Source organism: Mastigoproctus giganteus, chromosome 2 (genome assembly GCF_048544385.1).
Source record: "Mastigoproctus giganteus isolate SK-2022 chromosome 2, ASM4854438v1, whole genome shotgun sequence".
Lineage (NCBI taxonomy): Eukaryota > Metazoa > Arthropoda > Arachnida > Uropygi > Thelyphonidae > Mastigoproctus > Mastigoproctus giganteus.
The window spans coordinates 229,498,352-229,525,374 of NC_143576.1; the positions used below are offsets into that span (position 1 = coordinate 229,498,352).

Below are 27,023 nucleotides of genomic sequence, written 5' to 3' on the forward strand. Positions count from 1 at the left end.
GTGAATAATACAACTTCAAAACAGCACAAATCAGGGTATTTGTGTAATGTCAAAGGACACAAGTTAGAGAACGGCCATGACGCAGGCACCACCAAGTGAGGACAATCACCAAGTTGTAACCTGTGGTACCTAGATAACATCTAACATTAACTGTGTACTATGAAAGATTGCTGGTGAGAAAAGATCAAGAATGTTAGGTATGTCATTAGAACTATCCAATATTCTAGCAGGTATATAAAGAAGTGTGAGGTCACTAGCAGCAAAAGCCTGTCTGTTTCTAGTTGTGCGGATCCATCTCTGTCACTTGGATCCGCACAACTAGAAAACGGGAACCAACTGGAGTTGTGAATGTCATTAAAGAAAATTACCCCACTACCAGCACTGTTTAGGTACAGAAAGCCAAATTTCAAAGAAAGAGAGGCAAAAAATTCTGAGTGATCTGTAGAGTTGGGAGAATGAAAGAGGAAACAAATGAATCTGACTTAAAGAGATTTTAGCCTATAGGAGATCAAAATGAGGAGGTTCCAGATTAGGAAGTCTCTGATAAGGAATATCAGAGTAGAACAGTGCATAAGTACAATTTTAAAGTAATCTAGCAGGCAGAAAGGAGTTGCAAGTTGTACGAGTTTATCTAGTTCAGTATGGTTGATTTGATATAAGATATATCAAGATACCAGAGTAAGAATAATTACAAGTGCAAACTGTATATTGCAACTCTATCTAAGGAAATCTGTAGTGGTGTATGTCTAGAGGGGACTTGGGTATCCAATAGTACTGCCACTCAACCATGTACATTATGGGCAGAGATCCCATCTTGTCTAAAGAGAATGTAGTTTTCGAGTGTGAGGAATACAGTCAAAAATTACAAGCTTAAAATGCAAGATAGGATTTTTTTCTTATAGACAGATGCCTAGAGGACTAAACTGATTGATTAAGTTACAAATATCATCAATGTTGTTATACAGACATCTGTAGTTCAACTATAATACTGTCTACTAATTGGTTTTAGAATTAGTCTGGTTCTGGCTGCTTTTATCAATCCAATTTTAGTTTGAGAAAACATAACACAGCACTGCATTATGTTTTTCTGTAATGACTGCCTGGGGACTCTTCTTCTGCCCCACTCCAGTGACAAACTTTGGGCTTATTCTTTTTAGAAATGGCTATGTCAATCTATGAGTCAACCTAAAGTAACTAATCTAACTAAATATCATTTTTAATGGAATAACATCAAGTAGCAGAATCCATTATTAGTTAAAAACTTGAAGGCACTGTTGTGACTGGTTTTGGACTGCATTATACCCACTAATGGTCACCAATCAGATAAGTTGCCTCAATTAATGAGTTTCAATCAGAAGTTTTTGTTCTGCACACCAATTTTCAAACTTTGATAGGTGTAGTCCCTTCAATTTCAATTTCTGGAGGGAGAGATGTAGCAGCTGGAGGTACTGTAACTGGGATGTTATTAGCTGGATTGATGAACATGATGAGACTGCTGGGGAGTCTATAGGACAGTCTGAGCCCAATCAACAAGAGATGTGCTTGGAGGTATAGACACTTCAGTTTACATATCTTTTGATTGATATTCCTTGGTTGCAGGTGAATATGAGTATTTTGGCTCACTTTGTAAAATTTATTTCCTGCTTCCTGATAGGTTGCTTTATGTACTATCTTATATTTCTGCAATAATTTTATTCAGTTTCTCAAAGCTCAAAATCCTTAGAAGCTGGATAACTGCTTTTACAATTCAGCCAGACTCAAGTTTGTGCCATACAATCTGTTTGTATGTCTATTCTTTAGATCCATGGTAGTACAGTATTGAGAGTGTCATGAAGGGAAGGAGCACACTGAACAGACTTTTGAATATATGATTGTGTATAACAGCTGAAGTATCCAGCTTTAACTGTTGGAGCAGAAAAGATGAGAATTACATCATGTGTACTGAAACAACAGATCTTGTAACTATAAACAAAATGTAAAAATATAAAATTAAACTTTATTAAAATATAGTGAAAAATATAAAGTACAATATACGGAAACTTTATAAATAATAGAAGCTAAGACATATAGAAATAAAATATACAGGTAAATGCTAAATGTGATAAAAACAAAATATACTAAGAAGCTTTCAGAGTGATGTGCTCCTTTATCGATGATGATATGTCATACAAGTAGTATGACATATCCTCATTCACTCTGTATTCACTCTGACATTCACTCCGTATAAATCGCAAATCTGCCCTGCCACGGAATATTGTTCCCACATCTGAGGTGGTGCCCCCAAAACCTCTCTCATGATTCCATTCAGAAGAGGGCAGTTAGGTTAATTAATGATTCATCTCTAACAGAGTCTCTCCACTCGCTTTCTCATAGACGTACTGTTTCTGCTGCATGCCTCTTCTACAGATACTTCCATGGGCACTGTTCTTCTGAATTGGCTTCTATAATTCCTGCTCTCTCTTTCAAAACAGTCCGAACACGTGCCCACACCAGCCAACATCCATTTATTGTCCAACTTCAAACCCACAGAACCAACTTTTCATCTTCCTCATTTATTCATTCAACTGCCGTTTTCTGGAACAATCTTCCTTCATACATATTTCCTGAAAATTACAATCTACAGAAGTTCAAGTCCAATGTCAACAAATATCTTCTTTCGTCTTCTCAACCTCCAACCCAAGCACTGTACTGAGTACTATAGGTTCTAATACCTCTCGTGTTTGGGGTTCACATAAAAAAAAAAAAAAAAAAATTATATTTTTCAGAGTGACATATACACATGTGCTACATAGACCAATGTAGCCTGTGAATGGGGAAAGAAAGAAAAAAAAAGAAAGAGAGGCTGAGAATGGGGGGGGGGACAGACTCTGAGGAAGTAGGATGATGTATTTTTTCCACGTTATAAGCTCACTATCTCTCATCATGCCCTGCAATAGCCACTTCCATAACAGAGTGTATGCAGGTTCCACAACTGTGATTAATGTTGGAACCGGCCATAGCTATATGGAGTGCTTCCAACCAGGAGTGATGATGAGAATCATGTGCATAGTCCAAAATTTCAACACTGGACAGTGGATTACAGTTAACATGCTGCTCATATCAAAAATGCTCAAGAACAGCAGAGTGGGTGAAGTTGGCCTGATGAATAGCCCTATGCTCCAAGATGTGATCACAAAGCCTACGATCTGACTCACCAATATAACAAACCCCATAATCTAAGTATGTGATCTGAAAAACAGAATCTCTATACTGCAGCATGAGAATAATAGATTTAACTTTGAAAACCACTGACTGCAACTTCCTAACAGAGAGCTGCACACAACCAATATGGTGTTGTAATTGTGAATGTGTAGCCGCTTTGTGTGGGGCTACAAGTTCACAGACTTTTCTGGTTTTATTTTTTATTTATTTATTTTTTTTTTTGCTGTATAACTTTTTGTTCCTGTAGTTCCTGAGCTAGTCCATTTTCAGAAACATTTAGCAAGTGACATTCAGATAGGATACCTTTTGAAGTACAGCACTGAGAATTGCATGAGGGGTAACTTTTACAGGAATACCAGCAAGTTTGAAAGCCTGAGATTCAGAGTCTATAATTCATAGTTTTTATAAGATATCCAGAATAGCCTTTTCACCATTCTCAAGACATTTTTGTAAGAAATGGTGAAAGGGAATTCACAGATTGGCTAATTTGCAAACAGTGGATGAGAAAAGGTGGCGATTCCTTTCAGAATACTTCAGTTCTGTTTCTTGCATGTGATTTGAGATGGAGGCTCAAGTGATGAATAACTTTTGTGATTCATTTTGGCTTATTTTAGTTCTGAGGGGTGACTTGCCACTCAAGATTCTGGCCCTGTCATGTAAGGGCAAGAGTGGTGCTCCCAGTGACTTAAGTGATAAGGAGAAGTTAGTCATTAGTATGTTAATAAAATTATATAAGATGAAGAAATGTATTTTTCTTTTCTTTTTAATAAGCTCTTCCCTTTTCTTTTTAATAACTTCTTTAGCAGAGCTTTAGAAATTAAAAATCTCCTTATTTACAATGAAATAACTGTATAAATCAGAAGTTCATACATTTATTTCATTGTGTAAATCAGAAGACTTTAATACTTTGTATAATCAACTGATTTGAGAGAAAAGGTGCTTAGAAATCGCTATGGTCGCTCATTTGGCATTCAGGGCTTGGGGGGTGGGCAAAAATTTCAAAATAGAATTATGCATATTTTGTAAATTTTATGTCAGTTCTGAGTGCTTTGTCATAACACAGCTTTTCACACTTTAAACTCAATCTGTTGACACTACAAACAAACAAACAGTGTCTGTCAAGATCATATATTATAGATTTCTTAATGACCACAGATCCTTCCACAATGCCGCTTTTACCATGTGAATGCACCAGAATTGCATCTATGTCTAAATGAAAATCAAGACTACATAATAGCAATTTTGTCTAAGGCAAACTTGCTATCGTGTAGTCTTGATTTGCTGCATTGGCTCTAATTAGAATTGACTTCTTGGGTAATAATTAGCAATGCTTTTGTGTATAATACTTGAATTTTGGCTTAATTTCATTAATCACAAAACCTTTTACTAGAATGAATTAAACACATAGATCCACAATTGGAGAACCCTTCTTTAAGCAAGCGACAATATTATGCTCACTCAAATACATCAAAAGTGTATTTGTCTGTACACTATATATATATATATATATATAGTGTACAGAATAGTGTATTTACATACTAGTTACAGTTACTTTCGTTTTAACTTTCTTTACTTTTTTATCAATAATTATAATTATACACAAAAGCTTTGCTTGGGTTAAGTACACACTACCTAAGATTGCTTTTTCTTCTTTTTCTATTTTCTTAACTGCATCGATCCTTCTTAATTTTACCTTCATGGATTTATGATTGCGCATCTTGATTTTATTTTATATTAACTTTGCTTTTACTTTATTTTATATTAACTTTGCTCTTATTTTATATTAACTTTGCTCTTATTATGTCACTTAAATATAATAATAATAATATACTACATCGGCAGAGTAGGATAAAAGTGACCGAGGATACTATTGTTGCCCTGGATAGTAATCCTAACCATGTTAATACATCGACACATACACAAATATCACACACTTTACAGAGCAGTTTAGCATATAATGCTTCTGGCACTAATATCCGATCACCATCTCTTAAATTTCAACCTTGTAACAACAAATTATGTCTTACTTGCCCCTATATGCATCCAAATCATGCTACAATTAATACGAATTCACATATATTCTGTAAAATGAATAACGTCATATATATGATCACATGTCGCACTTGCAATGTTAAATATATTGGTCAAACTAGCAATAAACTAAATATTAGAATGAACCTTCATCGTTCCGATATTAAAACTTATAATAACAAATCCAGCAAGAAAACAGGTAATTTGGAACATGATATTGAATTCAGACATTTCCAAAAACATACTTTTGGTAATATTTTCATTTCAATACTTAACGTAATTAATAACGCAAATGATAGATTATTGCAAGAAGATATTAGCATGTTACAATATAAAACACTATATCCATACGGTCTAAATAATAAATTTAATCAAAAATATTTGACGAATAATTTAAAAGATATTTGCGTTTATAATATGTTTCAAATTGCCAAACTTCGTAAATATAATCGCAATAGAAAATATAGTAAATCCAACACATATAATAGCAACCGAGAACATCTAGGAGACTTCATAGATTTATTCAAAATGTGGGACACGGATCCTATAAATATTAGTAAAATACACAACACACTTTTCAGTATTAAACTTAGTGTACTCAAAGCACTAAATAGAAAAACCAATGATTGCGTCTTTGTATCTTCTCATCTTATGCACATCATATCAGACATTGTCAAATTCAGATGTCATATTTTGAATGTTAGCAAGCAGCCGGAAAATTCTGTCCTCATCTTATACTTTCAAAATAAATTAATGAATGATTTAGATATACATAAAACTATTAATTTACGTAATGACTTGCTGCCTATTAATAACTTACATATTAATATCAGATTTAGATATTCTAGACCATTTGGTCTTAAAGCGTGTAACTATAAAACAATAGCTACAAACCTTCACAATATTAACATCGGACAGGATACATGTGTTTGCCACAAACCTTCATTTCATAGATACGTGGATCCTAACCATAATCACATTATAACCGGCAATTTAGATATAATCCCATATCCTGAACTTAGAGATATTTTATCACTGGGTTTTAAATTTCGACCTAATTTACCTATTAATAAATCTAATTTTAAAAAATTGTTATATCTAGATTTACTTAAATATTGCATAAGATCAGCATACAACCATAACATACCGGTTGAAGCATACCACATGTGGCTATTTACAATGCTTAATATCATATCTAGCAAATATAATCAATTGAAATTCATACAAGATAATCTATATAATACCAAATTAATAAATAGGCAGCTCAAAGATATACATGAACATTTTGTGATTACTCCCGTTGACAAAGCTGCTTGTAATTATGCTGCTTGTAATTATGCAATATAATATGTAAATCATATTATATAGAAAATCATTAAAAATGAACTACAGTCTAGCCATACATATAAACAGATAGCATCTTCCCATAATATAATAATCAAAAAATTAATTGCATTGCATAAAAAATTAAAGTTAAAGTATAATAACCTAAAATTTCCATTTATATATGGCATACCCAAATTTCACAAAACACCAATTGCTTTTAGATTCATAACATCATGTAGAGATAGTTATGCTAAATTTCCCGGAAAAACGTTAGAAAAGTTACTTAAAATTATATTAAATAACTTAAATAAAACTATTATAATAAATAATAACTTACCTATTGATATTTTAAGGAGTCCTTATGTGCTGTAATGTAATAACTGAAAATTAAGCTAAGCTATACGTACGATCTAACTTACCTATTATAAATGCTCTAAAAAATAACAATATTTATCAAATACAAACATTTGACTTTAACAGTCTATTTACGAGCATTAATCTTGATAACTTAGAAGTCGTCCTCCAGAAACTATATTTAGAAAATAAAAATGCTATAAAGGTTGATTTAACCTATTGGGATTCTCTAATAAAATTATGCATCTTTAATAATTATATATATGACGGAACATCGTTATACCTACAAGTGACTGGCACCCCTATGGGAAGTCCAGCATCAAGCATAATCGCAAACCTTTATCTACATTATACAGAAAGAGAATTCCAAGATAACCTACTTATATATAGATACGTAGATGATATATGTGTTTTTAATTGTCCACATTTTGTCCAGGATTACAGTAAATTATATCCAGTAGAACTTGTATTAGAAAAAACTAATAGTTCTGATACTATAGCAAATTATCTGGATCTTCATATAGAAATATTGCATAATAATAATATAGACGTAAACGTATATAATAAAAGAGATGCATTCAATTTTAACGTAGTAAGCCTTACAAATTGGAAATCCAATATATCAAAATCAGTGCATGCTAATACAATTTTATCACAATGTCTAAGGATTGCTTATATCTGCAATAGTAATAAAAATTGTTCAGCGGGCTTAACAGTGTTGTACGGCAGGTTGATCAATAATAATTTCCCTATTGCTTACCTGAAATATCATTTCAGGAAAGCGATAAACATTATTAATTTCAAAAATTTGTTTTCTGAACCTATTGTTTTAATATAATATAATCGTTATATTTAGTGCCATGTATATAGGTAAATAGGATACACTTTGCATTCTTGGTGTCTTACGGCGTAGAAAACTTGTACCCACCGGCTTGCAAATTACAGTGTATCATTTTTTTTTTTTTTTTTTTTTTTAAATATATAGTTAATATATAGTTAAATTCATTTAAATTTACTTAAATTCACGCTGAGATAACATGCAAATTCAGCTCAGGGTCCTACTATAGGAAGGGGTTTGCGATCCCGGGCATATCCGAGCCACAACTTATATCTTGTAATGTCTTTAAACTGTCCTACACTCTTTATTTTTATTTCTCCGAAATTATTAGGGAAATCCGAGGACGTAGGAGAAACTATTTCTTATCTATACCACTATTTTTCGCCTTTGTGGAGTTCAGGTTCTATTATTCCTACTCCTTTAGTTTTTCTTCTTACTATCTGCATGTTTCTCTATGCGTTAATTTAATTTAATTATTTATTTTTACCGTATCCATCACATAGGGGGCACCACATATTATTTTGACGACTATTACATTATGTCCTAGATATGGTCAATATGTAGTATGTATTATATATTTAATCTTATTTTAATCATTAAATTACGTTCTCTGTCGGGTCAACGATGATTAATATATGCTTACATTTATATTTTACTTATATTTCTTACCTTTGATTCTAATATTTCTAAATTTTATTACCATCTTTCGATTTATATTCGATTTATTTTCGGCCTATACCGGTTTACATTTGGTTTAGATTTAAATTACTTAGCATATATTGATCATCACAGAAACAGAGAACCTTGTCGTTTTTTGCCTTCATTCTGGGTGGTTGGCCCCAGTTGACGTCATCTAGATTGTCGGTAAAAAGCGATAATAATTTTTTTTTTTTTTTTTTTTGCGTTGTCTTAGGTCCCTGATGGTATTATTGTTGGATTTATTTTCTTTATATTATCCGTAATATTATATATATATATATATATATATATATATATATATATATATATATGTGGTCAATTTTCTTGCTGCTAAACAAAAATTCAGTTTCTGGCAGGATATACATGCTTTTCCTCAATCAAGGCCAGTTAACTTGCCCACAACAAAAATAGCTCACAGTATAGATCAACTCACATCCAACTGATTGATCTCAGACAGACAGAATGGGATTTCCATCACGAGTCATTTTTAGCCAGCATATCATGCAAATCAGTCAGTTAACACACACACACACACTTTTTTTTTTCATATGTAGTAAAGTACTCAAGTATGGGAAAGAATTAAAATTTTGTTTAATTAACAGTGCACACCTAAGATTTCATGTGATCCTACTCATTTCCCAAACTGTATGCCACAAAATTAAGGAAAACTCCATTGAGATCAATAGAAATCATTCTTTAGGTGTCCTGGTATAGGATCTTTTAACTCAATGCATGGATGAAATGACAAAAGTGTGGGAACCACTGATATGAACAATATTTGATTTCTCATAATCAAAATGAGTTTTATCCAGATATTTTTCTGGTGCAACACAACATAACTGTGAAGAAAATCAGCTGTTCATTCTCTATCATTCAACGAAGCAAAACTTGTAATTCAAATTATTTTATACCATTATATATACATTACAATGATATATTACAAAAACCACTCACTTGGCTGTGTGAAGATAGATTCACTTCTAAAAGTTGAAGGTCCAGCACTTGCTTCCAAAGGAAGTGTAGGAGTCAAGGAACCATGTGGAGGAATTGGAGAAGCAAACATACCATGATGAGAGGCTACTGGTAGAAGAGGAGGCGGGGGTGGTGCAGGATGAGTACTGAATGTTGCAGAGTGATGTGAAGAATGAACTGATGGTGGCAACGCTATAGTAGAATTCAAAACCGGTGATGAAGGGCACGTAGGAAGAGGTGGAGTGATGTGTGAACCAGAGCTGGATAAAATGTTGGCACTTGAGCTAGAAAGACATCAATTCAAAAAAGACATATCATATCACCAAACATCTCATATTTTTAAATTACCAATAAACTTAAGTTTAATGTTTAAGTCTAATATTTACAACTAGAGAGGGAGGGGCATTAAGAGGTTAGCAAATAGCCCCTTGCAGCTACAGCCATGCTCGACCAGTTCTATCTGGTTTATCTCCATGCTAGCCATGAATAACTTTGTGCTAGACCAGCTAGTGTTCATGTACAACTATTTTGTGCCACATATTCTGCTAAGAAGCGTAGTATCCAAATTCCACACAAGAATAAAATTAATAACTTAGTAAATAAGATGACCACCAAAGGTATATAACTAAATACTAAAACCAAAACAAGACAAGCAAGCATTAACAGAGGCAAAATTAGCAAAAACTGATGCTTGTCTAACATTCATTACAAAAGTTTTCTAAGCATCTAGCACAAGAAACAGGAATGTCAAAGAGTACTTCAAGAATGGCAACAAATCTGTTAAAACATTGGTCATACAAAAAAAAAAGTAGTGCAGTCTTTGGAGCCATAAGATCCCATAGCCAGAGTCCATTATTGTAAATGGTTCCTTTACTCAGTTCATCATGAACTGAATAAATTGACCCAGAATTTACTTCTTTTAAGATGAAGCATGGTTTTATTTGAATAGATAAGTGAACAGCCAAAATGAGAGATATAATATTTAAATAGACAGAATAGAATTTTAAACACACTTCGAAGATGGATGTGATATCATTAAGGATGATGCAAGGCATGGACTTGCATCTCAACAAATGAAAAACTTCTCTCTCTCTCACATTGGAATCATTATTTAGGCCAATCATAAAATAAGAATTTAAGGCATCCTCTCAAGTTGGAATATGATATGGTAGTTGCCGATCCATCATATCTGATATTTTAAATATGAAAAGATTATGCAACTTATTTGTTCCCAAAGCTTGGACAGCAACAGCAGCTGAAATTTTGGTTCTGTGGCCAGAACCAAGATTTTAAAAACAACAACAGAAGATGAGATGGGGTGTTACCTTTACAACTTGTAGGGAAAAACATGAATCCTCTGAATGCAAGCCTGCATATCAATTAGGAAGAGAAAAAAAAAATCAGATTTACGGATCTAAAGGTAAAGTTATGCTACAATTATTTCTTGACTATAAACGCATAATTCATTTTGAATTTATGCTAGGAGAACATACTAATAATGAAAAGTACACAGCATGTACTTAGAAATCATTAAATGATTGAAAGGTGCAATCAGAAGGAAGAGGCCTGATCTGTAGCATAATTACTCAATGACAATGCTCCAACTCATCATGCAAAAATAATTTCTCAATATCTTTCAAGTGTTCTGTGAACTGTCATAAATCTTCCTTATTAACCTGACTTTAGGTCATTTGATTTTTATTTTTCTCCAAACTAAAGAATTTTTACTCATTTAAGGGACAATGAATTTCCAGTATAGCAAAAGGTGTGACAGTTATGACAAATGCAATTGAGGACTTTTAATAAAAGAACTTCAAATAATCTTTTTGCAATTATATATATATGAGATATGAAAATGAAGAAGTGGAAGGAAAAAAAAAAAAGAAAGAAAGAGAAAAAAATACAAAAACAGAACGTGTACCTGAATGCGCCAATCAGCAAAACAGGATATATGTATATAAATAAGTGTTGCAAATGAAAGTAAAATAAAATAAATATAGATGGAGAAGTTATTAATCACAAAATGCCAAGCCTAGTTGAAGAGAAAAAAAGAGAGAAAGAATGTTAAGAACCTATATTAAAAAAAAAAAAAAAAAAATCATTAAGTAGAATTAAGTCTGAATTAATGCCGAATTAACAGGCTAATCATATGTACAAAAGCTGAAAGAAAAAGAGGGAAGGGTAATATAGATAAAAATTATAAAATTAAATTCAAAAATAAAAATTAAATTTTTTTTTAATTTAAAATATTTTTAAAAATTAAAAATTGGTACACTGGAATAGAAACAAAGTGTTTGGTACATGATCAGGTGTAGCCCCCTGATGAAATACCTGATCTATGTACCAATTTTTAATTCTTTAATTTTTATTTTTGAATTTAATTTTATAATTTTTATCTATATTACCCTTCCCTCTTTTTCTTTCAGCTTTTGTACATATGATTAGCCTGTTAATTCGACATTAATTCAGACTTAATTCTACTTAATGTTTTTTTTTTTTTTTTTTTTTATATATAGGTTGTTAACATTCTTTCTCTCTTTTTTCTCTTCAACCAGGCTTGGCATTTTGTGATTAATAACTTCTCCATCTATATTTATTTTTATTTTATTTTCATTTGTAACATATATATATATATTATTCTTTTGTATTATCATTCTATTGTGGTTTAATCCGTCTTTTGTGCATCGTTAATGCCATTGTTTTTCGCCATGTTGTATCTATCCATCTATCTATCATGTATCTATCACAGCTTTGCTATTTTATTTAATTCTAGATTCTAATTGAACATTATACGTGCCAGTATATATTCGTTTCCAATAGTTCGATTTTCTTAAATACTGGTGTTTTTTACATATAGGTGTTATTGTTAATACAGTACTGGTCTTTAAGCTAGCCTTATCTCGGTTATCTTAATTTCCCATGGCCTATACATTTAGGATTTAGAAGCTTATTGCGTATTGCTAAAGAAATTTTCATGATAATTATTGATGAAAATTTTATTTATTTTTATTTAAATCTGTAACAATAGGCAATTATCAATACTATTTTATAACTATATAATATTATTTATACATTTTTATACATTTTTGTATTACATCACGTGGACGTCAATCCCCTACTTCATCGGGGGCTTTGAGTGGATTGATGGCCCATTCGATGTAATGCATTTTTTACTTACTCGTTTCTGTTTGTATCTATCACAGCTTTGCTATTTTATTTAATTCTAGATTCTAAGGTTCTTTTTAAAATTTTTTGAACTTATGTTTATATTATTCTTCTTAATTGTTGTTAAGAATTTAATTCATAATTAATACTAATTTAACTAACAACAATTAAGAAGAATAATATAAACAAGTTCAAAAAATTTTAAAAAGAACCTTATTAAGAATTTAATTCATAATTAATACTAATTTAACTAACAACAATTAAGAAGAATAATATAAACATAAGTTCAAAAAATTTTAAAAAGAACCTTAGAATCTAGAATTAAATAAAATAAAATAACAAAATAATAAATAAATAATAAATAAATAAATAAATAATAAAATAGCAAAGCTGTGATAGATACAAACAGAAACGAGTAAGTAAAAAATGCATTACATCGAATCGAATGGGCCGTCAATTCACTCAAAGCCCCCCGATGAAGTAGGGGATTGACGCCCACGTGATGTAACACAAAAATGTATAAAAATGTATAAATAATATTATATAGTTATAAAATAGTATTGATAATTGCCTATTGTTACAGATTTAAATAAAAAAAAAATTTCATCAATAATTATCATGAAAATTTCTTTAGCAATACGCAATAAGCTTCTAAATCCTAAATGTATAGGCCATGGGAAATTAAGATAACCGAGATAAGGCTAGCTTAAAGAACAGTATTGTATTAACAATAATACCTATATGTAAAAAACACCAGTATTTAAGAAAATCGAACTATTGGAAATGTGTATATATATATATATATATATATATATATACACATACATGGGTATTCAATGTAACACCTTAAAGGTAATGTTTAAATTACATATGAAAAGAGGTATACAGTTCATGAAATGGTTTCAGTGAATGCAAGATTAATAAATCAGGTTCATAATAACTGCACAATCATACACCAACCATTATTAAAATTATAAATAGTGTTATGTTATATTAAAATAATGATGTAGATAAATGAAATAAATAGAATGATAAAATTCCACTGGATAAAACTAATAAAAAGGTAACTGTCTGTACAATAAAATATGAAATTTTAAACTGCAAAGAATTATTTACAATAAAGCAATGTAGATAAAACACAGGATGATAAAAGTGCTAAAACACCGTGTTTTATCGCTTGAGGCTGCTATTCCATGGACTGCTTTTTACTTTCAGGGTCGATATGGTGTATCCAACTTTCTTCCTGAGTGATTAGTTGAGAGAAAAAGTCTTCCTCATTTTTTTGGCACAGGGCTAACAACTCTTGTGATTTCTGTTGTCGATCAGCCTTCTGGAAACCAGTCAATAATCAGGGAATCCATCTTGCACTCAATTTCTGTAAATGGAGTTGGTCATGAAGGACTGTTTCAACAGAACCCACACTAATCTTCACCTCCTGGGCCAATTCACACACAGATATCTGGCGATCTTCCAGAACTAACAACTCCACTTTTCTGATCATGCTGTGATCAATGGCTGAATGGGGATGACCTGGAATGGGCTCAGATTCAACCGATGTCCGACCACACCTAAACTGTCTATGCCAGTGCTTCACACTGCCATAGGATGGGGCTTCATCCTTATATACAGCGGTCATCTCCTCATGGATTTCCCCTTCAAGAACAGATACCGGATTACAGCTCTGCATTCAACTTTGTCCATGATGCTACTTTGTCACACATTCAGCTCTGTAAAATAAAAACAAATTAAGACACAGGGCTGAAATTTTACACCTTTAGTACAGAGATACATATGATGCTACTCACAAAATATCGTGACTCTGCGATACGTGGATTGTTTGTTTGTTTTTGGTTTTTTATTGGCGCATTGGCAGCTGTGGCCATAATGCGCCAAGACTATGCAATATTTAAAAGTTTAAATTCTCGGTGACCTAATTAGTTAGGTCACCATGTCCAGATAAATAATAACAAATATATAAAAATTAAATCAATAAAGAGATAACAATAACAAATTTTAAATACAATTAAAAACTTTTATTGATTTAAAATAGCTAAAAACAGCAGACACGTTGTCATTGTCGGATAAAATCTGACTGAGTGTATAAGGCTCAGTCAGATGACTAAAAGCGGTAAAACGGGTGCTGCTAAAATCTGGACAGTCAATTAAAAGGTGTCTAATCGTTAGGATTGTGCCACAGGACACACACATAGGAGGGTCATCAGCCCTCAGCGATACGTGGAAGTAGGTGAGGGTGATTCTTTATTGAACCACCCTCGTAAGTAGTATTAATATATTCAATTAATTTTGCATAAATGGATGTGAAAGTTACACAAAGTGCCAGTAACTAGAAGGGTGAGGAAAGTAGAAAAAGAAGTGTAGTAGATTTGTGAAAGTTGAAAGAATGTTAATATCCTAGAGGTTATGATGAATTAAGAAAATTATGGGCTGAATTACCAAGCCAATATAAAGTGGGGGAACTGTTAGTTATTTATTTAGTTAGTTAGTTATTTGGTTTTTAAGAGCATTAGCAACTAAGGCCATATTGCTCCGGGATATGCGGGTCATTCTCTGACCTTTCCGCATCCTCAGTATTTGGTGGTGACGGGCTCGAACCCCGGTCTAATCAAGAAGCGTGTGCTACGCACTGCTGCTCCTTCCCACCTGGCTACGGAGGTGCTGGGGGAACTGTAAAGTAAAATTGGTACACCAAAATACTAATAAAATGCAAATAAAAATAAAATGAAAATGGTATAGCTGTCATCAGATATGGGGGAAAACATTTTTAGTAAATGGTCTAATATAGATAATACAAAAATGCTTGATCTGATGTCAGCTGAAATAAAGATTGATACATGGTCAGGTATTTCATCAGGGGACTACACCTGACCATGTATCAGGAACTGCATTTCTATACTTGTCCATAGTAGTAGTAGAAGAAAAGTGAAAGGCCAAAAAACACAGCAACGAAAATTAAATTAGCACTTTCTAATACAGTATTGACAAGGTAGTCCCAACACAGTGTAATTTATTTAGGTAAAAATAAGTATCAAGTTGGGATAAAAATGGTTAATATCAATATGTTTAATATAAATATGTAGAATTTAGTGTAAGATTTAATTTTGAATAGATAGGAAATAATTTATTTTAAAAATAGATTTAGAACAAGCAAATGGTATAAGGGTGAGGTATTAAATTGAGGATGGGGAAAGGAAAAAGGAGTATTTTAAATAAATAAAGACTAAAAGCAGCAACAGAAGTAGGATAGTAGGAACGTTCGTGTCACCCTTGTATTGCACTAATAGTTTAACGAATGGGAAGAACTTTAGAATTAGACAGCAGAAAGATAAAAAGCATAGAAAAAGTTATTAAATAACACTAAGCTTGCTGGGGTTGGGAAGCCCAACCTTATAGTAAAGCTCTGGCATTTGTAAGCGTTAGTATAAAAGGGAGCTAATACCAAATGCTTGTATTGAAAGGAAAAATGTGTCGAAACATGCCGAGAAATGAAACCAAAAGTATGATTTTTTTTTTTTTTTTTTTTATGAAAACCCCAAACACGAAAGGTATCAAAACCTATAGTACTTAGTACCGTGCATGAGTTGAAGGAGAAGTATGGGGGGAGGGGGATGCCGGAAACTTTGCTCTAGAGACTAAACATGGGTTTCACCACTTCAAGCCTCCAATAAGCAAAGTGGTGGCATTTCACTGGTTGATAAAAGTCATCTACCACCTACCATAAGACAGTGAAAGTGTACGATGCCTGGAGTATTTCAATAGAGTAGATGAATGCATGCAAGCTTCAACCAAATGAGCATTATATCAACATGATAAAGCAATTTATAGCAGCAAAGCAGACTTAATAGTAAGCTGTGAAGAAATTCAAAATAGCGGGAAAATAGTGACCTCTATAGTCGTATTTAGAATACAAGTGCATGGAGATAATTTATAATTAGTGCTAGAAAAAGAAAAGGGGTTGGAATAGTATGGCTTTACTGTGATAAAATCGTACAAAATTAAACATTACCATTAATCTATAAAGAAATATAAGGTGGCAAAAAACATATACGTTAGACCAAATGATGAAGCTACTTTATAATAAGCTGAAAAGTAAACGTATCAGAGTATGGGAAACAAGAATAAGCAAATATTTTGAGATATAAATAAATTTATAATTATAATCTATCCAAATTTGCATGAAAGTACAGCCAAGGAAAAGGAACTGGTTTAAATCCATAGAAATAAGTAACACGGTGACTTAAGATCCAAAGGTGGTGTAGTTAAGGATCCGATTATAAAAGAACATGAAATAAGTCCATGTATGTGAAACAATTCCAAGGAAACACTTATAGTATAGCAGAACAGGAAATAATTCCATGTATATAAAACTGGACAAATCCACACGTAGTATCAGGTGTGAATTTATTGTGGAAATAGTAGTAAATGAAACCAAGGAAAAAGAATCAGTTGACATTATATCCAATGGTAGAATAATCCAGTAATGAAGAATCCAGTTATGAAGTGATATAATTTCAGGGATATAAGTAACAAGGTGACTAAAGATGAAATAAGTCCATGTACATGAAACATTTATAGTATAGAAGAACAGGAAATAATTCCATGTATATAAACCCAGGGACTCACATCTGGTGAGTATGTGATTGGCAAACCCAGGGTCCTGAGCTGGTTATCATCATTCTTCTCTTTCTTGCTTTCTTGGTGATTCCCTACTTCTGACTCTCTCTCTCTCAGATTAATGCAGGATTTTTTTTTTTTTTTTTTGGCTGGTGCAGCATAAGCCTCAGGCTTATTTTCACCATATGGCTAATAATAATAATAATAATAATAATAATAATCCCGAAGTTTCTGACTCAAGGAATCACACATCTGAAGCCTAAAGACAAAGATACAACAAACCCAGTGAAATATAGGCTAATCACCTGCCTCCCAACAATGTATGGGATACACTTAAATAGAAAGGGTGCAAGAATATTTGCTGATGCTATCGAGGCAGTGTTAGGTGGGTCGGAAAACTGCTAGATTGGGGGGGATACAAGGACTAATAGATTAACAGTAGCCACTGGCAGAGGTGAAAGTGATTCTTGCACTGCTTCTATTGGAATGAGCAACAGCTTGGAAAATAAGATGCAGGATATTTCAGAGACTGCTGGGAGTCATTGGGGTACAGGTAAACACATGGGTTGTGTTAGGGTAGCTAAGAAAAAGAACAGGTGCATGTATACTTGCATGTACACCAATGCTAGGAGCTTGGTAAATAAATTTGATGAATATGAGATAATGCTCAAAGCATCAAAGGCGTGGTGTCACACAGATATAAGTAATGCAGAACTGGAATTTGGGGAGTACAACGTCTACAGAAAGGATAGACAGGATAGGAAGGGAGGAGGGGTTATGCTATTAGTTAAAAAACACATAAAATCCAAGGAAGTGAAGCCAGTCAACATCGCTGGACAGTGCAGTGTCGAGTCATTTGGTGTGACATAAGCATTGGGAGATCAAATTTGAGAGTAGGAGTGTGCTATAGGCCTAATGGCTCTGATGAGTATAATAAGAAACTGTACAGGGAAATAGAGTGGGCCAGTAAAATTCATGAATTAAAAATCTGCAGATAAAGGAACCACTAGGTGGCAGTGATCACAGTGTGCTGAAGTGGGATTTACTCAACGAGGTAACTACCATCGGGGTAAAGGGAAGGATTATTGCTTTCGTAAAGACGACTACGATGGTCTGAGACAGTATTTAAATTCTATACAGTGGAACCAACTGATGATGTTGCCAACAGCAAACTCAAAATGGGAAGCATTCAAAGAACTTATCTTGGAAGCTACTAGGCTTTACATACCAACTAAGAAATATTGTTCAAGGTTCAGGCCTAAATGGATGTCAGATGAACTAATGAGACATATGGCAGAGAAGAAAAATGCATGGGATACATATAAATTAACATATGATACAGAAGCCTATGATAGATATAAGTTGATCTGTAACCAAGTTACAAAGGAGGTTAGGCAGGCGAAGGCAGATTACGAGAAATCTTTAGCAAGGTATGCAAAGAAAAACAGCAAGGAGTTCTTTACTTATGTAAACTCTAGAAGGAAGGGGATGAATCAGATTGGTCCACTTGATATCGATTGTTCAACTGTTCATGATCTTGCTCAGGTAGCTAACAAACTAAATCAATATTTTGCATCTACATTCACACATGAGGAGTTATTCAGGAAGGGGAATGCCATAGTTGAAGTAAACACTGGCAGTGAGCTAGATAATCTTGTAATAATTGAGAGTAAAGTGGAGGAGAAGTTGAAGATAAATACAAGAAAGGCACCTGGGGTGGATGGGATCTATCCAGTTATATTAAAGGAGGCAGAAAAAAGCAAGTTTGGTGGTTTTTTTTTTTTTTTTTTTTTTTGTTTTTAGGAGCATTAGCAACTAAGGCCATATTGCTCCAGGATATGCTGTGTTAATTCCCTGACCTTTCCACATCTTCCGTATTTGGTGGTGATGGGCTCGAACCCCGGTCTAATCAAGAAGCGTGTGCTACGCACTGCTCTTCCTTCCCACCTGGCTACAGAGGCGCCAGTAAAGGAAGTAAGCAATCCGTTAGCCATAATTATGAGAGCTTCCTTGGACTCAGGGGAGGTACCCACAAATTGGAGATATGCAAATGTAAACCTAATTCACAAAGGAGGATCAAAGGCTGACACAAGTAATTATAGACCTGTGAGTTTAACTTCTGTTCCAGGAAAATTAATGAAAGCACTGGTTAAAGAAGCACTGCAGGATCATCTTGAGAAGAATTCAGTTAAAGCTCAGACACAGCATGGTTTTGTTAAGGGAAGGTCTTGCCTGACCAATTTGATTGGATACTATGATGTAGTCACAAAAGAATTGGATGCCGGGAATAACTTTGATATTATATACTTGGATCTTAGAAAGGCTTTTGATACTGTTGCACATGCAAGACTGCTGCACAAATTGGAGCAGTGTGGCATTGGTGGCAAATTGTTGCTATGGATAAAGGGATGGTTGAGTGGCAGAAGACAGAGAGTGGTAATCACTGGACACTGCTCATCATGGACTAATGTTATTAGTGGAGTCCCTCAGGGTTCAGTGTTGGGTCCATTGTTATTTTCTGTATTTATAAATAATATTGATGATGGTATATCAAGCTTAATGTCCAAATTTGCATACGATACGAAGGTTGGCAGGGTTGTTAAGGATGCTACTGACGCTATGCTGCTGCAACAGGATCTGGAAAGGTTGGCAGATGGGCTGAGAGGTGGCAAATGAAGTTTAACGTTGACAAATGTAAAGTACTACATATGGGAAACAGCAACCCCAGAGCAACGTATCAACTCTGTGGTACTACACTGACAGTGGTAGAGAATGAAAAGGACCTGGGGGTAATTGTGCAGGCAGATATGAAGTTCTCTGAGCAGTGCACACGGGCTGCAAGAGTAGCTCATGGTGTCTTATCAATGATATACAGGAATTTTTCTAGCAGGGATAGGGAGGTGATTATTCCCTTGTATAAGGCAATGGTCAGGCCGCACCTTGAGTACTGTATACAGGTCTGGAGGCCTCATTTCAAGAAGGATGTAGAGCTGTTGGAACGAGTACAGAGAAGGGCAACAAGGTTAGTGAACGGAACAAAGGGTTGCTCTTACGAAGAAAAGCTTAAGTTTTGCAAATTACAGTGTCTGGAAACTAGGCACCGGCGAGGTGATCTGATTCTGATAGAGGTGTACAAAGCCTTGAATGGTTTGAGCATGCTCAATGCTGATGGGATAGTGCCTCTTGCTCAGAATAATCACCTGAGAGGGCATAAATTCAAATTGAGGAAAGACAGATGTAGGATAGATATGCAGAAATTTGCCTTTAGCCAGCGGGTAGTTGGTTGGTCGATACCCTAAATAAATTTAAAGCTCAGCTGGACAGGTATTTCGAACGAACGGAGGGGTGAAGTGGAAGGGTTTTTTTTTTTTTTTTTTTTTTTTTTTGGCTGATGCTGCATAAGCTTGCTTTCTTGCATCATATGCCTCTACTAATGCTAATGTACATGATCCTGACCAGCTGCATAACCAGGAAGATAACAGACCAATTGAAGAGCCAAAGCATAATGGCCGAACAGCAGAAAGGATGCAAGGAGCAATTAATTATGGATGCTGCAGTTATGGAGCAAGTATACAAGAAGCAGCACAACCTGTACACAGCCTACATCGATTACCGCAAGGCCTTCGACTCCGTGCCTCATAGCTGGCTAACAGAGGCGCTGAAAATCTACAAAGTCAATCTGATAGTGACAACTTCCTAGGAGAAACAATGGCGAAATGGAGTACCACCATTAAGGTCGAAAACATCACAACCAGGCCAATCCCCATCAGGAGAGGAATCTGTCAGGGAGATGCCCTGAGCCCACTGTGGTTCTGTCTAACACTTAACCCGCTATCTACCATGCTCAACAGTAGCAAGTATGGATATAACCACAAAGAAGCAAGGAGGAACCTATGCACCCTCACTCACCTGATGTATATAGATGACATCAAGCTCTACGCGGGAACCGAGAAGCACCTTCAGCAACTACTCCAGATGACCGAAGAATTCAGCAAGTATATTAGGATGGAATTTGGTCTAGACAAATGCAAGACCCACGGATTGCAGCAGCACAAGGAAATAAGGCCTGCCTGACCAAAAAATGCCATCAGAGACTCAGAAGCATGTTGAAAGCAAAGCTGAACGGAGGGAACACAGTTAAAGCCATAAACACCTATGCAGTCCCAGTGCTAACATATTCCTTCGGGGTCAAAGATTGGACTAACACCGAGCTGGAGAATATCATGAGAAAGACAAGGACAATGATGAACAAGAGCCGCCAACACAACCAGAAATCTGCCATGGAGAGAGTGACAATTGCCCAGACCGAAGGTGGAAAGGCCCTGATAGACCTCATTGAGCAACAGAAGACAACGATAGTTAACCTGAAGGATTACTTCCAGAAACACACAGCAGCACTCCACCAGGCCATAAGGAAGACAGACAAGCAGTATACCCCACTCAACCTAAGCGAGGATTCCCCCCCCAACCAGGAGGTACAAACAAAGCTAGAAAGATGGGCAGAGAAAACACTCCGGGGCAGAAACTACAATGATCTCCATCAGGGTAACATAGATAAAGCTGCTTCAAATGCATGGCTCACAAGCGGGATGCTCTTCCCCGAGACTGAAGGATTCATGCTCGCCATCCAAGACCAGGTAATCAACACCAGGAACTATAGAAAATATCCCAAAATCAATCAATGATTTGGAAATTATTAGAATGATGTGTTGTACAACATTAATGGCTAAAAATTATGTTTATTTCAATATTATTTACTTTAATTAAAATTTGTTTCTTTTTCTTTTTCTGTTTTTTTTTTTTTTTTTATGAAAACCCCAAACACGAGACGTATTAGAACCTATAATACTTAGTACTGTGTGGCGCCTCCGTAGCCAGGTGGGAAGGAGCAGCAGTGCGTAGCACACGCTTCTTGATTAGACCGGGGTTCGAGCCTGTCACCACCAAATACGGAGGTTGCGGAAAGGTCAGGGAATGACCACCGCATATCCCCGGAGCAATATGGCCTTAGTTGCTAATGCTCCTAAAAACCAAATAACAAACCACAAACAACATACTTAGTACTGTGCTTGGGTTGGAGGTTGAGAAGACAAAAGAAGATATTTGTTGACATTAGACTTGAACTTCTGTAGATTGTAATTTTCAGGAAATACATATGAAGGAAGGTTGTTGCAGAAAATGGCAGTTGAATGAATAAACAAGGAAGACGAAAAGTTGGTTCTGTGAGTTTGAAGTTGGACAGTAAATGGATGTTGGCTGGTGGCGGCATGTGTTCGAACTGTTTTGAAAGAGAGAGTGGGAATTATAGAAGCCAATTCAGAAGAACAGGGCCCACTGAAGTATCTGTAGAAAAGGCATGCAGCAGAAACAGTATGTTTATGAAACAGCGAGTGGAGAGACTCTGTTACAGAGGAGTCATTAATTAACCTAACTGCCCTCTTCTGAATGAAATCTAGAAGCCTGAGAGAGGTTTTGGGGTCACCGCCCCAGATGTGGGAACAATATTCCATGGTAGGGCAGATTTGCAATTTGTACAGAGTGACCAGCTGTTTCGAAGAAAAGTAACACCGAGCAAAAGAGAAAACCAAGTTTTTTCGATGCAGAGGAAGCAATATTTGAAATGTGCTTGTGCCAAGAGAGATTAGAACTCAGGGTAATCTCCAAAAGAGATGTATCATTTTGCCTAGAAATCGGAGTGTCACCAAAGATAAGCATAGGAGCAGAAGAATCCTTTTTGTGAGATATAAGACAAGAATGAGTTTTAGAAGGACTGAAATCAACTAAGTTGTCTTTGCCCCACTGGAGAATTACCTGGAGATCAGCATTTATGGAATTGGTAGTGGATATTCGAGAAGTTGAATATAATTGAATGTAGTGAGAAGATAAGGTTTCTGAAAATGGAAAATGGAATGCAATGTGCTATTATAGGCAAAACTGTGGATAGGATTTCCAGTCAACGGAAGAAGATCATTAATATACAAGAGGAAAAGTGTGGGGGAAAGAACTGAACCTTGGGGGCACCAGCATTAGTGCAGAAGTTAGAAGACAGAGAGTCATCTATCATAACCCTAAGTGAACGATCAGAGAGAAAACTGGATAACCAATTACTAAAAACAGTTGGCAAACCATAAGATGGAAGCTTGTTTAGAAGACCTTTATGCCAAACACAATCAAAGCCTTTGAGATGTCAAGAGCAACTGCTTGTGTTTCGCCGAACTTTTCCATTAAATTTATCCATAAATGGGTAACATAAGCCAGAATATCACCAGTGGATCGACACTGACAGAATCCATACTGGCGATCGTTGATCAGACGAAAGGTTTCTAGGTAGTTTAAGAGTTGGTGGTTAATTGATTTCTCCATTACTTTAGAAAGAGTAGACTTAATTGCAATGGAACGATAACTGGATGGGAGGGATTTGTCACCCTTTTTTAGGAACTGGCTAGATATGAGAAAATTTCCGAGCAGAAGGAAAAACACCTTTGGAATAAAATAGTGAAAAAAGGCAGCAAAGAACAGGAGTAAGTTCAGAAGCACAGGTTTTGAGAACAAGTGGAGAAATACCATCAGGACCTGGAGCTTTCTTAGCTTCAAGATTCGTAAAATCCTTCTGACATCCTTTTGAAGGAAGACCACATCTGGCATTGAATGGAGCGTGTTGAGAATGGCAGGAGGTGTTTTACCAAGATCATTAACACACGAGTTGGAAGAAAAATGGAATGCTAGCAGGTCAACTTTATCCTTGACTGAAGTGACAACAGAGGTGGGAGCAGAGATGGGCAAAAGTTGCAGCCAATAGCTTTGGTAAGAGACCAGAATGCTTGGCTACCATTAGGGCAAGAAGCAAGTTTTCTACTCTTAGCGTGTTCAGAATCTAGTTCTGAATTATTAATAACTGCTTTACAATTGTTGCAAGCTTTGGTGTAGGCAGAAAATGAAAATGAAGAATTAGAAACAAGCCAATTACGATATGTAACATTCTTCTCTTGAACAGCCTTAGCACATTTATTGGAAACCAAGGACAAGATTTTAAAATGGAGTGTGGAATAAAGGATTCCATTCCTTTAAGAATAATTTCACTGACACGCACTGAGCAAATGTTGACATCAGGAGTTTTGAAACAGTAATCCGACCAAGGAAAAGAAGAAAAGAAATCTCGCAGGTCATCCCATTTTGCATTCTTGTAATGCCAAACAATATGAGGTTGGGAATAGCAATGAGATAAAGGCTGGTTTGGTTTGGTTGGTTTTTAGGAGCATTAGCAACTAAGGCCATATTGCTCCGGGATATGCGGTGGTCATTCCTTGACCTTTCCGCATCCTCCGTATTTGGTGGTGACGGGCTCGAACCCCGGTCTAATCAAGAAACGTGTGCTGCGCACTGCTGCTCCTTCCCACCTGGCTACAGAGGCGCCGTAGAGATAAAGGCTCCATTGGAGAAAAGACAATCACCATTACAGACAATGACCATTATACAATTGCCATTACAGTTTGTTTTTCTTATTTTTGATTACATGCATTCCCTATACATAATTTTATCTTAGCATACCGGTTGTAAAATAATTTGAATATCACCACTGATTATAAGTACACACCAAATTTGGAGCAAATCAAAATAAATGGTTCTGAAATCATCAGGAATAGTAGGGTTTAAACATTTAGGGATCAGAATGGTTTCATAACATTTTCAGTTGGTTAGCAACTTGCAAGAGTTGAACCATATATGCCTTCTTAACATCATTCATCTTAGTTGAATAAGCTTATTCAGCATCATATGCTGAATAAGCTTGCTTTCTTGCATCATATGCCTCTACTAATGCTAATGCTAATGCTAATAGTTGAATGATGATAAGAAGCTCCCAATTTTAAGAGCAGAAGTATAGACGATATTTTCCTCATTGTCAGAAGCAATTATCACAAAAAAGAGATACAAAGATAGTCCACAGGGCATCTGGATCTGCCCAATGTCAGAGGACTTTACCAAGATGAACATTCCTGCATTTTGTTAATGCTAGGATCTGATACAACATGCTAATTTGTTTTGGATTTGCTCCTATAATAATTTTTCAAAGGTGGATCACAGAGAATCAGTTGTCAAACAGGATATGCAGGCAGGCATTAAATTTTAGTTGTATAATTGAGTAGTGGCATCTTTCTTCTGATACCGAGTGGAGGTACATGGGTCTCAACATACAGACTGTGTTTGAAATTTTAAAAGCACATAGGGAAATCCCAAGGGCAGAATATTGATAGGGTAAAGCAAGTCAAACCACTCTTCATGACAGATTCAGAAACAGGTGTGCCACAGTCTAGATGAGATTTGACTGTGGATCTATAATCATACGATTATAGATCCACAGAAAAAGCAATGAGCCATGTAAGAGAGATCGATTCTTTCAGGTTAATAATGCAGACAAACTTGCAAGTCTAATAGTCTAATTAGCATTAGCATTAGCATTAGTAGAGGCATTTGATGCAAGAAAGCAAGCTTATGCAGCATCAGCCAAAAAAAAAAAAAAAAAAAAAAAAAAGTAACATAAATAAATAAAAATAACCACTTCCACTTCACCCCTCTGTTCGTTCGAAATACCTGTCCAGCTGAGCCTTAAACTTATTTAGGCTATCAACTTCCACGACAAGGGATGGAAGTCTGTTCCACCCACCAACCACCCGCTGGCTAAAGGCAAATTTCCGCACATCTATCCTACATCTGTCTTTCCTCAATTTGAATTTATGCCCTCTCAGGTGATTTTTCTGAGCTAGAGGAAGAATCCCATCAGCATTGAGCATGCTCAAACCATTCAAGGCTTTGTACACCTCTATCAGATCACCCCGCTGGTGCCTAGTTTCCAGACACTGTAATTTGCAAAACTTAAGCCTTTCTTCGTAAGAGAACCCCTTTGTCCCATTCACCAATCTAGTTGCCCTTCTCTGTACTCGTTCCAGCAGCTCTACATCCTTCCTGAAATGAGGCCTCCAGGCCTGTATACAGTACTCTAGGTGTGGCCTGACCATTGCCTTATACAAGGGAATAATCACCTCCTTATCCCTGCTAGAAAAATTCCTATATATCATTGACAATACACCATGAGCTACTCTTGCAGCTCGTCTGCACTGCTCAGAGAACTTCATATCTGCCTGCACCACCACCCCCAGGTCCCTTTCATTCTCTACCACTGTCAGTGTAGTACCACAGAGTTGATACGTTGCTCTGGGGTTGCTGTTTCCCATATGTAGTACTTTACATTTGTCAATGTTAAACTTCATTTGCCACCTCGAAGCCCATCTGCTCAACCTTTCCAAATCCTGTTGCAGCAGCATAGTGTCAGTAGTGTCCTTGACAACCCTGCCAACCTTCGTATCGTCTGCAAACTTGGACATTAAGCCTGATATACCATCATCAATATCATTTATAAATACAGAAAACAATAAAGGCCCCAATACTGAGCCCTGAGGGACTCCACTAATAACATTAGTCCACGATGAGCAGTGTCCATTGATTACCACTCTCTGTCTTCTCCCCCTCAACCACCCCTTTATCCATAGCAGCAACTTGCCTCCAATGCCACACTGCTCCAATTTGTGCAGCAGTCTTCCATGTGCAACAGTATCAAAAGCCTTTCTAAGATCCAAGTATATAATATCAAAGTTATTCCCTGCATCCAGTTCTTTTGTGACTGCATCATAGTATCCAATCAAATTGGTCAGGCAAGACTTCCCCTTAACAAAACCATGCTGTGTCCTAGCTATAACTGAAGTCTTGTCTAGATGATCCTGCAGTGCTTCTTTCACCAGTGCCTCCATTA

At 35.4% G+C, this 27,023-nt stretch overlaps 1 protein-coding gene across 1 annotated transcript in view; it reads right to left on the bottom strand.

Moving 5' to 3' along the window:
• Positions 1–27,023, bottom strand: part of LOC150090222 (uncharacterized) — a 536,661-nt gene that overhangs the window by 148,774 nt on the left and 360,864 nt on the right. Inside the window, exon 8 of the mRNA XM_090390210.1 lies at positions 9,404–9,705. Coding sequence (XP_090246336.1) covers positions 9,404–9,705 — 302 coding nt within the window. The remainder of the gene's footprint in view (positions 1–9,403; positions 9,706–27,023) is intronic.